The following is a 20034-nucleotide window of genomic DNA, read 5'->3' on the forward strand; positions in this document are numbered from 1 at the left end:
TGCTGAAGCCCTGATGAGAGGGAACCCGAGTCGATGTAAATCTACCTCTGTGATCAGGGAGGTCCAGGATAGAGAGAGATGTCAGAGCTTTTAAAGTGGAAATATGTTCTGAAGAAATGGCCAGACCTGTTTTAGATAACCCCGCCATTTCTTCACTGTAATCAAACAGTGATTACTTCCTCAGATAAGGCTTATTCACTGTAGCTTTAAGAGCAAAGCAGGCGAATACCATTTTAGAAACCCTTTAAATCACTTACAGTCTGTAAAAATGACCAAACTCCATATTTAAAACGGAGAGTGTGAACCATTGGGGGTTGTGCTTCGTTTTTCCACATACGTCTTCAGTTTTGGTGGAATTTGCACTTGAGGTTAGATTTGAATAATTTAAAACCCAGATTAGCAGATGGTGTATTTTTAATTTACCACATTTGTACATAAACCATTAAATGCATTAAAAAAAGAATAGTTTGAAGGGCACACATTGTCATTTTTACAACCTTTTCTTTCCAGTTTTATTTGTGCTTGGAGCTCCAGATAGTACTATTTATTTTCAAGTTGTGATAGAAAAGCCTCCAGCTCGAATCAAATGTTTGCTCATAATTCATCCAGAGATGGAAAAAAGTCAGGAGAGTTGGTACCTGAGACCTATAAAACCGGCACCCTGCCTAGAAGTTAAAACACTGTTTGGTAAGTCCGGTCGGATTGTGATTCCACAACAATAAACACACAGCAAACAGGCACATGTAGCAGTTCTCTCTTTTTGTCCAAAGAACCGGAGGCTGGTTTATATTATTTAGGACGCACAGTTTTATAAAACATAGTAGTAGTAAATGGAAGCTGCTGAAAGTCTCACCTTTCTCAGTCCTTATTTTACTTGTTGCAGTTATGTTGTATATTTTATTAATGTAGCGGTCTGCCATAGCATTTAACTCCTGTGTCCATCTATACTTTCTCTTCAATCTCCAGATGTGGTGATTGGGAAGAAAGTCATTCATTTGGCTCAGACACTGAGAAAAGTAGAGGAATATTTGGAGAGGACAATAATGTGAGCCACAGAGGTTTGAAAGTAAAAGACTTCAGAAAACAAAGCTTTTTCTTAGCTGGGAAACTTTATGCTCACAAACGACCCATTCTTACCTCAATAGTTTGGCAGCTAACAGTGTTACATGTGGGGCATGAACTGAGTTATGCCCTCATCTCTCAGTACTGGGTCGTTTCTTATCTTTTATTCAAAAATGTAGTTGCTTCATAACTCTGGAGCAAAACTCTGTTTTGGTGGGTGTGGAGAAAAATGCCCCTCTTACTCAATTATTATCATAAACCTTACCTCTTTTTCTTGGCTAGAGGATATTTGGGTAAAGTAAGAACGCTCACTCAGTGGCTTTCTGTGTTCTGAAAACACATCCACTGGACATATTCCTGCTAGAAAGGTATTTTTTTTGTTGTTTTTGTCAAGAAAATAATTTATTTTCTGGTCATACCAATTCTTTGAGTGATAGTGAAAATCCAAAAGATCTTTCATGCCAAGAAAGTGTTTAAAAATGACTCAGCTGCTTTAAAAATCAGAAGAATTTCCGATTGCAGTTCATGTTTCACACTTTTTCTTTTACTTTTAATGTAAATCTGAAGCATTTGTTCATAAAGAACGCGCTTTATGCTCAATTCTTCTTCATTCAGCCAGTGACACGTTACTCTCTAGTGAAGCCTAGTGTTCAGGAGGGGAACCGCAGCGACAGGTGAATCAGTCACTGCAGTTTGCGCTGAGCGTTTGATTCTGAAAGAACCTTGAAGACGGTTCATTGCCTCCTTCGAATGCACAAAACAGTGAAAACAATGAATTGGCCTCGTCTGCAGCACGGCTTTCCAGGAAAACCAACATGCTACTGTACATCGAGTACACATGAGTTTGACTCTTAACACAGTGACTCACATACACAACAGCAACCTGATGATGCAGAGCTGCAGGACCGTGTCTAGACTAGTAGTTCTCACCTCCTCCTCTTCTTCTGTCTGGCTCAGCGATCTGGTGCCAACACCGGTCGCACACTCAGGCTCGAAGAGAAGTGTTTAAGAAATGTTTGCTCAAGAGTCTGTTAGGTGGCACAGCTTATTTATTTGGTGCATGTTCTCTATCTGTCAAGCTGAGATTTAACACTTCCTGGGGGAGGGGACGTGGCCTGTGAACGTTTTGAATTTCCTTTGCAGTTTCTGCCGTGGTTGCTTGTTCACTTTCTCGAAGCTCGCATCTTTTTTTTCCCGGCTAGAGGATATTTGGGTAAAATCGCTCACTTCAACGTGTGCGATGTCTAATATATTATCTAATCTAACATTAAACAGACTACACTGAAATCGGTTTGTTGGTTGTGATGAAACAAACCGATGGAAGCGGCTGATGAGATTAAAGACAGCAGCTTTGAGTCCACAGAATTCGTTCCAGCCACAAACTCATTAAAGGCGTCATAAAGGGAACTAATGAAAATCATGACCGGTATCATTACAAGTCCACAGGAGTCCTCTTGTCGCTCTCCTTGGTGAGCCACAGAAGAAAGGCAGCTAAATTAATGTTCTCTCCAATAATGTTACGAAACCCGCCACTGTCCTTTAAGTCGTGGCCGTCCTCCTCTGTGTGCAGTGCCAGCTAAATTAAAGTCCAGGCCAGTGCCGTGCGCCGTTGCGCAACCGTTTACACTCTGTCTTTGTTTTCCTGTCATTGCCAGGACGACAACTCCATGTTCTTTCAGTTTGGCCCCTCCATCGAGCAGCAGGCATCTGTCATCCTCAACATCATGGAGGAGTACGACTGGTACATCTTCTCCATCGTCACAACGTACTACCCCGGTTACCAGGACTTCGTCACCAAGGTAACGCCGAGGATCATGAATGTACAGTATTAACACTCCCTTGATCTTTTTATTACTTTGTCTAATATATAATGAGCTTCAAAGTATTTTAGTGAGACGATATGTCACACGTGTCCAGCTCAAGTCCCTGTGACCAAATTTGGTCCATCATTGCTTTTTCTGTGGCCTTTTATATTCTAGATGCTAAATTTCTTCAACCAATCACTCCGGTTTTTCACAGTTCCCTGGAAATTCACACAAAATCAAGAGATCCTCACATTTTTTTCAAGCTTTTTGTGAGCTAGCTTTGAGTTTGCTGAAAAATTTCCCCAAAAACACCTGCAGGTGGCATTATTTCTTACTTTTACGACACATTTTCCTCCTCCTTACTTGAGATCCAGCTATAGTTTGTGATCGATATGATGAGTAACAAAAAAAAAATCTAATTTTATACATCTATAAGTGTAAATATTGCAAAATTCCTTACAAATATTTCTAAATTAGAACCATAAAATCTGCGATTTTGACTGCAAAAAGAACCACCAAAAAAATTACAACATTCTGGAGGGACTGTAAAATCTTATTTAATTAATAAAACAAAATAAAACATGTTCGTCATTTTGGTTTGGGGTACTTTTGCCCCTTTTCAGGTTTCATTTTGTACCTAAAACTTGTCATTTTGTGCCTCCCTACTTCTATTTGCTACACATAAATGTCTTTTCATTAAACATGGATGATTATAAAAGTCCTAAAATTTCATGTGGATTCTAATATAATCTAATGTAATTATATTAAATGCTGTTTATTTCGACTCCGATCCGGTCCAGCTCACTTCTATGAAATACGGTGAATTAAAAGACCTAATCAGACTGAAGGAACCCCTCAGGGAGATTCTGCTGGCAGATATTATTTATTGGAGTTTATTATAACCATATTTCCTTACAGCAGACTCAGTAGATTATAGAAAATGAAAGGAAAATGTTGGTCCACTTGTGAAGTGTAAGGATTTTCTACCTTCCACTTTACATTTATGCACTACTTTGTTTTGATAATTTACATAAAATACAAAATGTTTGTTGTTTGTACTGTGACAAGATGTGAAAAAGGTTGAAGCTTTTGCGACGTATTCCCGGATTTTCTTTAAAAATAAGAAATCTTCAAAGCAGCCAGATGTTTGTTTGGCGCCTGTCAGCTGGTCTCTTGTGATCGTCACCTGGAAGACTTTTCAACCCTCATGTTTGCCATGTAGAAATATAATTAGCATCATTTCTCACTTTCTTAATGCATCTAACACATTTCTTAATGTGGCTTCAAAGTGTTGACATACAATAAATCCACCTGCTTAAAACTGAGGCATTACCACAATGACGTCTCAAAGTAACAACAAGTTTGCACACACAAAATAAAAAATATATCAACATTTTTTTCCCCACACAGTCAGAAGTTCAATCAGATGAAACTTTTCTTTTGGGCTTTCCCTTATTTTTTAGAGATATTAATCATTATCATTATGTATGTAAACTTCTCATTTTGAAGACGATAATAAAATCTTATTATTGTCGCATTCAGAAAATATAAGTAATTTTGGTAATCCTAACTAACCTAAAACGACGGACGTTTGGTCTGATTTAACTTCAAACCGTTGGGAGAAAAAGGTTTGGGTGTTTTTTTATTAGACGCATATAAACTTCTGTCTTCAACTGTAAGACATAAAACCGTCCCAGGAAAGAATTATGGAAATGTAATACTGTAGCTATTTTCTACTTTCATATAAGTGTCAAAACAGTGCAAAACAAATATTTGTAACCAGTATTCAGGTTATGTTCAGCTTTGACTGATTAGACTGAGTGGCTCAAGAATAATATTGGTCCCAATAACATGAAAGATTTTTTTTATAACCTAAATTTTAAAACGCACAAATGTTTGATGATGTCACATTCGGGATTTTTTTTTTTTCTTCAGGCTGAAACTGGAGTCACATTTTCCTTAGATAATTTAGCAGCAACTGAATTTGGCTGCATTGTGTTATAACCATGTTTTAATTAAAATGCAAACAAATGAATTGTAATTGGCTTAACACTGGATTTGATGGCATTTTGCCATATTACTGGATTGGGATGTTAATGAGGCTCTACCTCATGACCCATCTTTGTTCTCCATGTCCGTCTCAGATCCGAAACACCATCGAGAACAGCTTCGTCGGCTGGGAGTTGGAGGAAGTTCTTCTGCTCGACATGTCTGTGGACGACGGCGATTCAAAGATCCAGAACCAGCTGAAGAAGCTCCAGAGCCCCGTGATTCTTCTCTACTGCACAAAAGAGGAGGCCAACACCATCTTCGAGGTGGCCCACTCCGTAGGGATCACCGGCTACGGTTACACGTGGATCGTCCCTTCGCTGGTCGCTGGAGACACTGATGTAGTGCCTGCTGAGTTTCCCACAGGTAGGCAGAAATAAAATGGCTCCTTTTCTGTGAATTTTATACAATTTTATCCTTTTTATGGATGCAAACAATGAATCCACTTACTACCAATTAATGGTTATTAGATTAAAATTAGTTCCAATTGATTAACTGAGGAAGTTCGCTAAGACCTTTTTTCATTGTTGTAGTTTAGCTGCCATCCAGTAGAGGGCGCCTCTGGTCATTCTGAAACTGAGCCAGTTGATGCTAAAATAAAGATGGTGGGACCTTACCAGAACAGAAAAGAGAAACATATTTCACATATATTATTCTTTTAATCTTTTTTCCTGTTTATTAAGTCAGTGTTTAATACAGCTGACCCAAAATAATGTTCAAACGTATGAAAAATTTATCCCTTTATGTGATGGAAAGGCAGTTAGCCCTCCTACTACAAGAGAAAGCTCAGTTTTTTGAGAAAATGTCCACTTATCAATTAATCATTAGTTGATGAGAGCGATCATCTTTAGATAGTCAATAACTTGTGCCCCTAACCCTCAATGTTAGCTTTTTACTTTAATTCGAGATCATCACCCTGTATGAGAAGAGTTACGAAGCTTTCCCTCCTCTTGTTCCAGCCTGCATCCGTTCTGCAGCCATAATCTAAATAAATCAAGCTGAGTGAACCACGACCCACTTTTTAGTTGGGGCCCATTAGTTAAGAAAGAGTGGTCTGTTCCATTTTACGACATGATGAAATGAAAAGAAACCAGCTTTCACCACCAATTGTAAACCGAACTTCACATGCTTCTATGTCCAGTGAAAAGGAGCTGATTTCATCTGCTTACAGTCGTCATTCTCTCCCTTCTGGTCTGCTGAGAACTGATTTCTTCACTGCAGATTTTAAGTTTGGATGTTGGGGACTTTTCCTCAGATAAAAAACAAAAAGAAAATAAAAGAAACAAAGCGACCTTTTGTAATGATAAGTTAGGAGCCTCTTCGTCTTTGTCTCCGCCCACATCGCTGCCAGAGTCGCTCTAACCTTTGAAGGTCAACCCAAGTGACTTCTGAGTTGGGGCGCATTAAGCACTCAACCCGCACGCGCGGTCTGTCAGGCTCACCTGTCTGGCTGCCAAATGTAACACAAGCTGCAGCACTCTGAGGTGGACAGGCTGTTTGAGGAAGGCCAGCTCCCAGCGGGAAGCCGAACCTTTCAGTGTCGGGCCTGGAGCTGCCGTTCTGACCATCAGAACGTCCCTTTATTTCTGTCTGCTCCCCTCGCCGTGACGCAGTCGCGGTGGATGTGCGCACTTGAGGAGCTTGTTGGTGTTTGACTTACAGTGATGATTAAACCACTGCCTGTCCTAAGCAGTTTCAGGGGGATACTTCTTACCTCTACTCCCCTTTTGGACATGTTTGTCGAAAAGGGAGGAAAAATAACGCAGCCCAATGTGTTGCATGGTGTCGGTGAGTGTGTTCAGTAGCGAAGTGGGCAGACGCCCAGGGCGACTCCACCTCTAGGGCGGCATCAGCTGCCACACTAGTAAACATTTTTGCAGTGAAATCTTTTGCCTATTTCTTGCTTGAAAAGTAATTATTTCACAAATAGTAGAACTTTTTTACAATAGTTGTCAAAATTATTTTGTTTCTTGAAGTATAATAGTATAATTTGTCTTAAAAAAAAGCTACTTTGGATGTTAATTTAAAGTTGTGCAATGAAATTTGTGTCTTGATCAAAATGCAGCTGTGGTACACATAATTATATAAATGTTTGTTAGTCTGCTTCACTTATTTTACTTTTCATTGCATGGTCTGCATTTGTGCCTTGCCATGTGTTTACAGTCTTACTCTTTCTCCCACATTTCTTCAAATTAAATATTAGAAAGAGATTTTGAGTGTATCGGTGACGGTCCATTGTAATCTAAATGATGCATGTTGGCCCGAACAGGCTGGGACCGGCCCAGAGTGTGTCTTCATGTCGGCCTGGGGAGCCAAAACTGTGGGCTCACGCTCCGAATGAGAGTTTGAAGTTTGATCCATCACCGTATTGGTTATTTAAATCACATAATGACTTTCCGCTTGATTTATGCGGCCAAAGAGATAATCGTGTTGTTTGTGTACTGCCTGACTGATTGCTAAGTGGAACTGTGGAGTGGCTGCATACACAAACCTTTTTTTTTTTTTTCGTCGTTGTTGAAGCTGAATTATCATAGCATAAATCAAATGGGACGTAATGACAAATAGTAGGCAAAATGTCAACTTCTCGTTTTATGCGTGATAAATAAGGTACAGAATGTGCCAGAACACGTTAGCCGAAGCAGGTCCAGATTCTGAACAGCATCAAATGGAGAGGAAAGCGTATACGCTTATGTTTCAGCATATTTCATTCACTGCGAATGAAATATGCTGAAACATAAGTCAGATTGTAGATGGCCCTGCTGCTGCGGGTGCCAGGCAACTGTGTTGATGTTGCTTAAAGTTTACCACATTTTTTCACAGACACATATATAAATATCTTTCAATGGGGCTTTTAGGCAATAGAAGTAGTGTTTAATTGTGACGTGGGAGAGAAATGATAAATGGTTTTCAATTGCATTTGTATTCACTCCCCACTAGCCGATACTGCAAGTCTTTTTGAGCGGCTTCTCAAAGTGGCAGGACTTCAGAACGAGGAAAAAAAAGTGAAGATTTAATCAGATAAATGTATAAAATCTAATCTTTTAAAGGTAACATAACTTATTGAGATGTAATTTGCCATGCTCCCCCTTCTGACCGAAGGAACCGTCCGTGCTGTGGAGGAGTTTGCTGCAAAAAACACTAAGACCTGAACTGGAACTGTGTGGATACAATAAAATTTGATGTATGGTTTGCATTAGAGCAGAAGCAATGTGTGTATTAATTTTTGGATGATGGATCCAAAAAAATCAACAACGACGGAAACGACGACAATGGCCCAAGAACAATGGCCGTTGGTTTTTAGTATCAGGCTAGCTACTGTTAGCAATACAAGCTACTGCCTTCCTTCCTTTTGTACTCTTAAACTCTGGCAACATAGTCACTGAGAGTGTGAGAGACTGAGCCAGAAACTAGATGTGTAATAAAACATTTTTAGTTTTTTCACTTAGGTTACATGTAAGGCGGCCATACTGGATTTTGAGTTTTGGTTTGGTGGAATCCTTTGATTTTTCTTTTACCTTTTCCAATTTCCACCCTGAAAATTTGAACTTGTGGGTAAAACTGGAACACGTACAGCAAATAAGCTGCATCATTCAACAAAACATGGCCTGCCAGTGTATAAAATATCTTTTATTTTTCTTGTCTTGTACAACTGCTTCAAAAAGTCCGTAAAGACAGTCGAAACTTTGTATTTACTTTGGTATAGTAGCTGTGATAACAGGTTTGAGACCCATTGTGACGAAGACGCTGAAAAACCTGCTGAAGTGGAGAAATGCTCATATCCAGACAAAAACCAATTCTCTTCCAAAAACATTGTCATGAAAAAGATAATAGTTCTCTTCGCCCAGCATACAAATTCTTCTGTAATAAAAGAGGACACATAATATTTGCCCCGTAAATTCATCCAGCAAGCTTTTATCTCTCCTCTCAACTTGAACATTAAAGGAGCCACATGATGCCTTCAGGGGCAGTCAAGCGCACCAACTTCTAAACAAACATGGAGAGAGATGACACTGTGGCGTAGCATGCGACTGATGATTTGTGGTTCAGAGTTCAGCAGAAGGTGTGTGCTGGCTGTGGGGATAATTTGCCTGGTTGGTGTGCTTAATAATTTGCACGGTGTGTGATGAAGTGCTTCCAAACATCGGGGGTAATTCCAGTGATGCCTTAGCTAAGTCGTGCTCTGGGGAACCAGCTCGCTGCTCTCTCAAAATTTACATTTCCATTTTCTTCATTTCGCTGTATTTCTGTCATTTCTGTAAGGTTTCTGTCTTACTCCAGCCCGCTCCTTGTTCATTCTGTTCACATCACTCCTAAGTGCTAGCATCAATTGTCTTCATTATTGGTGTAAATAAGTTATCAAGTTACGAATTCTACTTTTGAAATTTAAACCAATAAATGCAAACCAGACTTTGTAATAAAGTAAAAAAAACAAAAACAAAACATTAACAAGGTTTTAGTGTAATCCAGAGACTAGGCCTTTTAGCATTGTTATTGCTAATGGATAGCCAGCTGTCATGTTCGCCTAGTTAATACAAATCATTCATATCTTCTCTGTAAACATGTTATTTTTCCATAAAGTACCAAAAACATCACCACTAGAGTTACATGATTGTATATTTAGCTTTAGTTTCAGTCTGGACAGGTCAGGGAGAAATCTGTGGAGACATTTAGAACATCTCTGTGCTATGAAGACCTGGTGTTGGTCTTCCACATAAAATTTAAACATAATATATTCATGTTTGTGGTTGTAATGTGACAAAATATGAAAAGTTCAAAGGGTATGAATTATTTTGCAAGTCACTGCACATGCAGGACTCATAGCAATGAACTTATATAATGAATATAACTTTAATTCTACCCTTGGTACAAAACTTAACACAAAGTAATCTGTTATGAAACTAGCATCCTCAAAAAATCTGGAGAATTTAATTCCTCCGACTGTAGATATGAGAAAACATAGGTTGCGTTTTTGAAGTCACTTCCTGTTTCATGAAGTTCAAAACACACTTCTGCCTTGCTTACATGGCATATTATCTTACCTTTCCCATTTGGAGGCGTTGCTAAATGATTATTAGGAAAGAACAACAAAAAAAACATGACTTGTTAATTAAAGTTAAAGTTAGGCGAAGTTGGAATTACTATAATTATACATCTACATTTTTTTGGAATTGTTATGAATTGTTATTAATGCTGCTAGTTGTAGGAGTTTTGTAACAACAAATATTTTCTTATTTCTTCTTAGAGGGGATTTTTTTCCCCTCACAAAAACAGAAATGCATGTGAACTAAAGATTGCATTTTTGAAAATCTGCAATAAAAGTTGAATGTTTTTTTTTAGAGTTTACCAGTGAGCATCCAGATTTTAATCAGCAGTCGCTTTTTCTAGCTGGTGAAACATCTCACAGATGTGGCGGCATTGAGGTTATACGTCACCAGTTTACGTGGCAGAGTTATGACGTTTCAACAAGCCCAGAGAGAGAAATGAATCCATATGCATCAGGCAGCGTGTTCCCAAGGTGCAGAGGAACCCACCTCAGAGCACATGTCACTTACAAGCAACACACACATTCCCACCGCTTCCTTCCCTTAACACAGCAGCAGTGACTTTGTGTTTAAAAAAAAGAAGAAAAAAAAAGAAAGAGGAACAAGCGATGGGAGCGAGTGTGAAGAAAGTGTCAAGACTGTGAGATTTTTAGATGTGGTCCTGAAGGGCCGGAGCTGTCAGCGCTAAGGCCCCGTGAGGAGGGCAGGTTGCCAGGCCGCCTGTCTATTTATGCCCGCTGACATGGTAGTGGACTGGCTGACATGTGGTCATACACTGTCAGATCGACGCAGATCAACTGAAAGACACGGGGAAGACGGAGCGATGGATGGCGAGATGAACTGGGGCGACGACCGAAACGGCGACAGAAATCCAGATGATTTCTAACGTACCGAAATGGACGTCAGCAGAAATGTGCATTTTTAATTCAAATGAATTTGAGGTAAAAAATTCGCTCTGTAGTCGCTGGCTTTCTTAAATGGCACCCCACTTTGAGGCAAAATGTTATGAATAGTTGCTAGGAAACTAGAGTAATTCAGTGCACTACAATAAAACAGCTTTGTATTGTGTAAACTCTCCCGGTTGCTGAATTTTGAAATTTTAGATGCACACGGATTAAAAGAACTATTGATTTGGCTGATAAATTTGCACAGTATTCTTTTTTTTTTCATGTTTTTATCATATAAAGCACTTTGAACTGCCTTGTTCAAACCTGCGATACAAACAAACTTGAACTGATTTTTTTTTTGTTTGCTTGTGTAAATAATCTCATGTCCTAAATGACAGGCAAAGATTTAAAGGGTTGTAGCTCTATCCAGTAAGAGGCCATGTTGAGATTAGCTGTGCACCTTTCACTCAACACCAAAGTGGAGCTTGAATGCATATAGCATAAGAAGTACATAAAGGGATTTACAGTGTTGATGACTAGCTTGCTAAGCTACCTGGATTACCTTCTTTCTCTTCTGTCCATTAGCATGGGTCGGCTAGCACAGGGGCACAGCTACGTGCTTTGGGTAGTGCATGTTGACACATTATAATATCACCCACCTACACCTGTAAGCTACAGCACACAGCTGCAAAACAACAGTGACCTGCCATTTTGCTAGTAATTTAAGCTAACGTGAATATTTACTGAAATAACTGTCTGTTAACCAATTTGTTTTCTGCCCCCAAAGCTTTATTCTGTGCCTCTCCACTTTTAGCTCCCTGTCATCAGACGACACGACTCAAATGAAAAGAAAAAAGCTGTCCTCAACTAAGAATAATTTTCCGCCATTGCTTTGGTGGCTTCTCTAGCACAGCGCCCCTATGTGTCGCACATAGCATAATACCAAAATATTGCGCTTTGGGCTAGCGTTAGCATCGGTTGGCTTAAAGCACCTTCCACCTTCTGTCTATATGTCTCCATTACATTTGAAATAAACCCAAAAAAATATCAAATAACATTTTAGCTGTAACGCTCCACCTGTGAAAGTAAATCTGTTGGGTCTTACCTTCACACTTGGTCAACAATTCTGAGGACACATTAAGGCAAAATTTTAAAAAGTTTCCGTGTTCAGACATGCTTCCCAAGGAGGAATGAATGAGCTCCTACATGATGCTCCAAACTGGAGACTGACTTGTTGTAAGTCTGGTCTGAGGAGAGTGATTAGATCCAAACGAGGTGAAATCATGACACCAGTTTGTCATTAAAAGAAATCAACAGTTTTGCACAAGGCAACACACACTGCGTCTCATCACTTAATGCTGATGCTTTGTCATTAGTTAATTACATTATGAATGAGAAATATAGATTTTAATCTGTAATGACAGTTGTTTATTAGATGCACGATTGGATGATTTTCACAGTAAATCAACACTCTATACACTTTAGTCTGTTCTCTTTTTCTTAATTCGTTTCAGATTAATATTGTTCCAAAATAGGATAACGAGCAAAACCGAACTGCCAGCTGTGACCCCGGCTTCACAGAAAAACACAAAACAATTCCCAGAGCTTCAGACAATTATGTTGACTGGTTTAAACACTTGGTTACAAGACAATGTAATGAAGAATGAGTTTTCTCAAGGTCACCCTTGGAGATGGGCTTTGAGAAAAATAAACACACCGAAACACATAAATGAAAATACATGTTTGTAAAGATTAAAAAAAAAAAAAACAAAGACAAGAGAAAAGGCTACAGGCGGAACAAAGTCCAGCAGACACAGACAAAGTTTTGGACAGACGGACAAACTCTTTAAGGTGATAGGCTCAGTCTGAGGCCTCCCTGAATCATCAGACCCTGTACCCATCGTCTTGAATCGTATGAACTCTAACAGAACAGTGTCTCCCTTCCTGCCTCTCTTCTCTATAAGACCGTTGTTTTTTTTGTTTTTGGTTTTTTTTGGCAGCCACCACAGATTTCTTCTGTCTGTGCTTTTGTCTCAGTTTAATGTTTCAGATAACCAGACAAACAGCTCATTCTCCACTAAAGCTAATAACTGGGTGCAACACCGTTGGCAGCAACAGCTGCCGTCAAGCGTTTGTGATAACGATCAGTAAGTCTTTTATGTTGGTGTTGAGGATTGTTAGCTCACTTGTATCTGCAGGTCATGTCGCAGGATCCCAATCCGATTTAGGTCCAGACTTTGGCTTGGCCACACTAAAGACTTATTTTAGTGCTTTTTTTTTGGAGTACTTTCCCAAATATATTGGTATATTTGGCTTTTTTTTCCCCCCACAGTCTCTTATTGTTGAATAATAACCACTGACCTTAATTATGGAAAGTGAAACCTGCAGTGTTTTAGATGTTGTATTTTTTTGACTTCCTGGATGAGTCCTGGAAGCTCTCTTGAAGTCAGTCAGGAATCCAGCTTCCCCTGGAAGGTTCACCACTGTTCTCACGTTTTCTCCATTTGTGGATTATGGCACTCGTTTACTTTGTAAATCCCAAGGAATATCAAGACTGACAGATGTCTAAGACTTTGTTTCTCACCTTTTATAGCCACATAGCATCATTTTATAGCCCAATCAAGTAACCATCATTTGGTATAAAAATGCTAACAATATCAAATATGGCTCAAAAGAAATTTGACGTTGTGATTTGATGCCTTGAAATTGGGCCTTTGTCCCTTTAAGAAGCTCCTGCTCTTTCAGACACTCTGCCTTCAGGAAGCATCACAACGTTCCTCCATTATTCCTTTTACAGCCATTTTTAGGAGCGTTAAACTCAGAAGCACAACCCAGAATGAGAAACACATTGTCTCTATTTAGGATAGGAAAACTAGTTATGTCATGTTATGGACTAACCCAGTGTTGTAACCTTGTTGTCAATCGTATTGGGTAAAACTGAGTCGGACTTTCATTTCTCTGTGTACAGCGAGGTTGACCTGTCCTCATTCCTTTTATAAATTGCCTGGAGAAGAATCAGCTGACTCATATCTTCCTTAATTAAATGAAAGTGCAGCATTTTATAGCCAGTCGTCAACTGGTTGTTTTATTTAATGATTTATTTGTTCTGCTGGTCTGACAGTAATCACCTCTAGTGATGTCACCCAGGTTAATTTGTGATTTAATAAGAGGGGGCAGAAGGCAGGTTTATTAGGTTATCTTTGAATTTTGACAATATTTGATAAGCTTAACATTTAAATCTGACAAAAGAGAAAAAAGCAAAAGGGCAAATATTTATACTGTCAGTACTCTGAATCTCACCTCGTCGCCGCAGGTCTGCTCTCCGTTTCCTACGACGAGTGGGACTACGGTCTGGAAGCCCGTGTTCGGGACGGTGTGGCGATCATCACCATGGCAACGTCCACCATGATGATGGACCGCGGGCCTCACACCTTGCTGAAATCTGAATGCCACGGAGCGCCGGAAAAGAAGACCCCAATCTCAGGCAACCCCAATGAAGTCCTCAGGTAAGACGGAGGACGCAGCAAACCGTATTTAGACTTTCCTTTAAATTAACACAGATTAATATGACATTGATTAATTAAAGGGAAAATGCCACATTCAGCTGCTTCATAAAAGGACACATTCAGGTGATTCAGCGTCTCAGTCAGCTGTAGATCAGCATATTAGCAAAAGAACACAGATGCTGGTCCACACTCAAATCCCACACCTTCCCTACACAGAGATCAGATCCCTTGTTGAAACGTGCGCCCGCCCCTTCAGCCGCCCGTTTCAGCAGCAGCAGGCCCCTTGAACCGGTCTCGGCGCGTGTGTCCGGCCGCGCCGCGCTCTGCCTAATTGGTCCCAGTGGCGTTTCAGTTGGCGAACGCCGTCCCCTGTGGTGGTGTGCTCTGGAGCACAGCGCCGGAGAGAGTGCTTTCAGGAGCAGTCTCACCTCCCTGCCGCTGTCCGTGTCGGCTCGCTCACAGTGTGGGGGTTTAATGCTGAGGAACAGGCTGTCAGGACGGAGCAGGTGTGTCTGTCTGTGCAGCAGGAGTAGTGCCGTCTGAGGCGTGTTTACTGAAGAGGCTGTCAGGGATTCAGTGAGGACACGGCTCGGGTTGCTGTTGTGACAAAATCGGCTTCCTGCTCATGTCTTCTAACAATGCTGCTTTGAAATGGAGCTGAAGGGACACACACCAACACACACACAAACACACACACAAACACACACACAAACACGCGCACACGCACACTATAAAAGAATTGTAGACCCCTGTGCCTTGTCCATTTTCACTTTTAGATAATCCTTATGAAAAATACCTGAATTTTGGCAGAGTAACATAAAGAAGTGCATAATATGAAGTGGGAGAAAAATAATGCATGCTTTCTGACAAGTTTTTAGAAAGAGATCTGACAAGAGTTCAGTTCATATACAATGCTTAGAAACAGTTTTTGCTGCAAATGTTTGGGGGTAAGCCTCTACCAACAAACCTTGTTCTACTTGGAGAATGGATGGTGACGTTTGGCACTTTTCCTCAATCGAATTTAATCCAGACATTGACCTGGCCATTCCTTTAAATGGCTTTAATCTAAACTATTTAATTTTAGATCTGGGTTTATGGTTAGGCTTGTTGCCATCAGGCGGTCTGTATAGCTAGCACTGCAAGCTAGTAGCTAGTAGCTGTATAGCTAGCAGATATAAGGTTTATTTTCATGTTCAGATGACTTCTGAAGTATTTTTTCCTGTTAATTTTAATTCAGGCGTGTGGATATTGGCTTGAACAGAAATAAGCTCCTTTTAAAGTATGATTATATTGGTTGTAATGTTACAAAGTAAAAAGATTTGCTTAAAAGGCTTATGAACACTTTGTATACATTTTCTGCCATCCTGGTGTTAGCTGCTCACCAGAAGCTTAAGTTAATACAAAAACACCACTTTTTTTTTTCTTTCTTTTTATAATCACACTCTAACATCCCACTTTGGCATCAGCAGAGACACACGCTCAGCTCACCTCTGTGGCTGACTGCATGTGAACCCCAGCCGCCCTCACCAAGGCCTCGGAGCTCAGCCGAGGCCTTGGTGTTATCTTGGTGTTACAGTTATCTTTCTCTATAATGTGGTTCACCTTTCGCAGTTTCGCTGCTTCGCGGATTTTTTTGTGCAGTTTTTTTTCACAGTTCTTATTGGGTTCTTATTGGGCCAATAAGAACCCATTGTGTTCTGGGTTCTTATTGGCTAAACAGTCTGCGAGCTCCTTCTCTACCTGCATGCCAATGACGTTACGGTATTTAAATATAAGTAATACAGATTGGCCATTCAGGAGATGAAACCTGAAAACTTTGAATGCCTGCTGGAAAAAACTGTGGCCAGAGGCAGAGCAAAACCCGACCAGAGGCTCGGTTGACGAGATCCATCGCTCTGCCGCAGATACAGCTGTGAATCTCACGGGCAGGTTGGAGGAGACGCTTTAATGACATGATTGATGAACATGCACATCCGCTGACCTGAAAACAGGTTTTGTTCTTTGATTTCAATGTAGAGTATTTAATTATGCTGTATAATAATTGTAAAAACTAAAAGTAACTCTACTTTGCGGATTTCACTTATCGCGGGTTATTTTCATAATGCAGCCCCTAAGAAAAACGAGGGATCTCTGTACTCCTGTGATATCACTTCAGCTCTGGTCTGCGCTTTACTCCTTTCTGAGGCTTTTGCTCTTGTTTCTTTACTCCTTCCTGCTTTGAACCAGCAGTGGAGTTCATGGCAGCTGCTGCTGCCCCCGGAATATTATCCCCCTACCCTGTTTGTGTGTGTCTGAACTGCTTTGTTCAACTCTCCTGCGCCGCTCCCTGCTCTGTTGAACCTTATCCTAACCCCGTTGCTGTTTGCCTTTGTCCGGCTCGCTCCCACCGTCTTCTCTTTTCTTCTTCTCTGGTCCCTTTTTTTCCCCCCACGTCTGTTTTCATCTGTTCTGCTTTCTTCGCTCACCTCTGTGGATTGGTGCTCACACCTCCTGTCCTCTCCTCCCTCCTCCTGGTGATTTTCCTCTCATCTGCACTGCTCTGCTCCTCCCCGGCCATTGTCTGCACTTCAGACCTGCAGTTTTATAATCAACTTAGCTGTGTAGCTGATTAGATCAGTTGCGAGTGCTGCTGAGATCCTTCGCCCCTCGCTGCCTTAACTAAATTTGTTTGGTGATAACCTTTGTCTTCAAGTGTTCAATCAGGAGATTAGCAATTGGCTAAGAGTTTATCTGCTCTGAACTGAATGAAGCGCTCAGTTGGCTGGAAGGATGCTCCACTTCCTGGACAGTTCACAGCTGAGTCCGTTTTGTTTGGCTAGGAAGACGTCTTGTTCGTTTGAGGAGGTGTGAATTGAACAAAAAAGTGAACTGCGGTCCACCAAAGTTCACTTTCAGTTCGGTTCAGTGTATATGTGAACATCGAGCGGATCGGAGAACGCCCCAAAAGCAGGAAGTGGACTATAATGCAAGGCATTCTGGGTGAATTCAACCAAAACAAACATGTGAGTCTAGCTCTAGCGGGAGAAATGGCTCCCGGTCTTTTACCAGAGACAAAAAAAAAATCCTACAGCTGAATAAATCTGACGTACTCAGTGTCTTCTTCAGAGGTTTTTGACTTGTTTCCTTCTGTAGTTCTTGGTGCAGCCAGTTTTGGTCCCCGATTCAACAGAGTCTACTGGACTACCTGGTGTGAAAACAGCCTTAGAGAATCAGAACAACAGATGAGGAGAGAGTGACTAGATATGCAGGATATTTGTGAAAAATATGCAACACATTTCTCACATTTCTGTCAATGTTGCTTTAGTTCTTCATTACGATGCCATAGATGTCACTGGTGATTAAATAGTTCCCTTACATTTATTTTTAGGAATTTCAAACCTCATAAACTGTCAGTTATTTTACTCTAACAGCTTAAAGTCCTTTTATTTAGATGTTGAAGAAAGTCTAAAGCCACATGGAGGGTAGAGTAACTGAGCTACGTTTCTCCTGTCATGTTGGTGCTGGGCACTGCTAGTCGGCTGGATGAAACAAGACCCCTACACTTTAACATTTAGCTGGTGCTTCTCTTCTAGCTGAACTATAGAACCATGTTGCCATTAGGCAACAAACCCTTTTTTCAGTCACATCTCCACAGTGCGTCCCTACGAATGATGAAATACTTTAAAAAACAAGGAAAGACCATAAGAAAACAATGACAGCCTTTTCATTTTTCACATGACTTTTTGAAGCTCCTTTCTTTTGCGATTTATTTTTAGTAAAGGGAAAAGTGTACTAACTTTGTTTTTTTATGACTTAATCCTATTTATTTGATCATGAAAAGCACAAATTTTACAGTTATTCATTACTTTGTGTTGGTCTATCACATAACATCCAAATATAATAAATTAAAGTGGGACAAAATGCTAAAAAAAAACAGAAAAAAAAACAGGGTGCTGTGAATATTTTTGTTTTCACACTTTTATTGCTAAACGCTCCAGCTTAGCAATAAAAGGACACCTTTAAAACACATGGACGTCTCTTTCTAATGGTGCTATGAATTTTCCACACTCATTAGTTACTCATCTTAGAAAGACACGGTTGTTGGATATCTCCAGTTTGGAGAAGATCTTAAGCCCTCCTGTTTGATTGAAACCTCTAAATTAAAACGAACCGTCTGTTTGACCTGGTTCTGGCTCTACAGCTAATATGCAGCTTATATTGTGGAGAAGAATTCATATCGAAAGTCACATTTAATGATTTCCCTGATGAAGGATGCGTAAAAAGACCTAAATGTGTATGAATCTCTTGCTGCAGCACCATAATCTCACACAGATTTTTTTTTATTCTAGAAAGGCTGAAATCCATAAAGCAGAGAGTGACGAAGGTTTGAACTTTAGCTCGGTATTTTGATTATGACGTGGTTCTGGTTTTGTCACATTTGGTATTCTGTATTTAGTTTTTAGACTCAGTTATGTTCTTTTAATGTTTCATATTTCTAGATTCTGTTTGTGTTGTGGCCTGTGGTCACCGATTCTCCATTCACACAAAGTGTGAAGAAGAGTTTGGCAAACTCTACACTCATTCAGCGTGTAGATGCTGGTGGTTGCTATGGAGACTTCTTCTCCAACTGGGAGCTCTGGAGATGTGTTTGTAATATTTTCTTCATTATCATCATGCAGATCTTTTGTGGTGACAGAATAAATAGTGATTTCCACTCAGATTTGTGTCCATCGTCCAATAGAAACGGGAATCTGTGTCACTTCATATTTAAACCCCATGGAAACATAAATAAGTAAAGAATAATTTAAAGATGATGGAGTAATAAGGCGAGATCAAAGAAAAGAAATTCCAACACCAGATTGATACATAAAAAAATGTCAACATTAATTTGTATATGTAGAAAAGTAAGTTGAATATTTTATAATACTTCAAGCTAATTTTTCATGATTAGAGTAAATGTACAATATTAAATATCTGATATTCTCTGACATTGTCAAGTCAGACATTTGTAAAATAAATAAATAAATAAATAAATAGAATTAAAAAAATAAATAAATAAAACAATAAAGTATTTGAGATTATTACAAAGTCAGACATTTTTGAAAACAGAGCCGGAGGTCCTCTAAGGTTTTAGTGGTAGATGTAGCAGATATGCATCCGGATATTTTCCAGAGACTAACTGGAACATCCTGGTTCTTTTCCTGGTTGCAGACGCCATGCAGCCATGTTGGAGCTTCTTATTCACTCTCTGGTGTATATTTGGTAACACCTTTTCCCGTTAAAGGCCTTCCTGGTGAGATGTCGTTCTGATAGAATGAAAGAGCCCAGATGTGCCGCTGACACTTTCATCTCCTAAATTTACAACTATAGTCCTAATGTAGAGGACTTGAGCATTTTTTGACACTAATGTCTAATTTTATAATTAGTTTTTCATGTACTTTTTTGACTTCACATTGTCAAAGAACATCTAAGTTAATATCAGAAATTTATGCCTTTAATGGTGAAAAATTATCAGGTTGTCCAGATGTTTTTTTCTTATAAATATGTTAAATAAATATGTTTTTTGACAGAAATTTACTCCTTTTTAGCTTTTATATCTACTTACTTCAGTGTTTCAGTGACTATGCTGCAGCAATAAGAGCTACATTTATTTTAAGCCTTTTCATAACAAGCTCAAGTCACGAATTAACATCTTGCATGGCTT

At 39.7% G+C, this 20034-nt stretch overlaps 1 protein-coding gene across 1 annotated transcript in view; it reads left to right on the plus strand.

The window, feature by feature from the left end:
• LOC103143649 (glutamate receptor ionotropic, NMDA 2B-like) overlaps positions 1–20034 on the plus strand; it is a 162923-nt gene that overhangs the window by 107526 nt on the left and 35363 nt on the right. The window contains exons 5-7 of the mRNA XM_016675456.1: positions 2718–2861; positions 5012–5282; positions 14159–14351. Coding sequence (XP_016530942.1) covers positions 2718–2861; positions 5012–5282; positions 14159–14351 — 608 coding nt within the window. The remainder of the gene's footprint in view (positions 1–2717; positions 2862–5011; positions 5283–14158; positions 14352–20034) is intronic.

This window comes from Poecilia formosa, unplaced genomic scaffold (genome assembly GCF_000485575.1).
Source record: "Poecilia formosa unplaced genomic scaffold, Poecilia_formosa-5.1.2 Scaffold114, whole genome shotgun sequence".
NCBI classification, from domain to species: Eukaryota; Metazoa; Chordata; class Actinopteri; order Cyprinodontiformes; family Poeciliidae; genus Poecilia; species Poecilia formosa.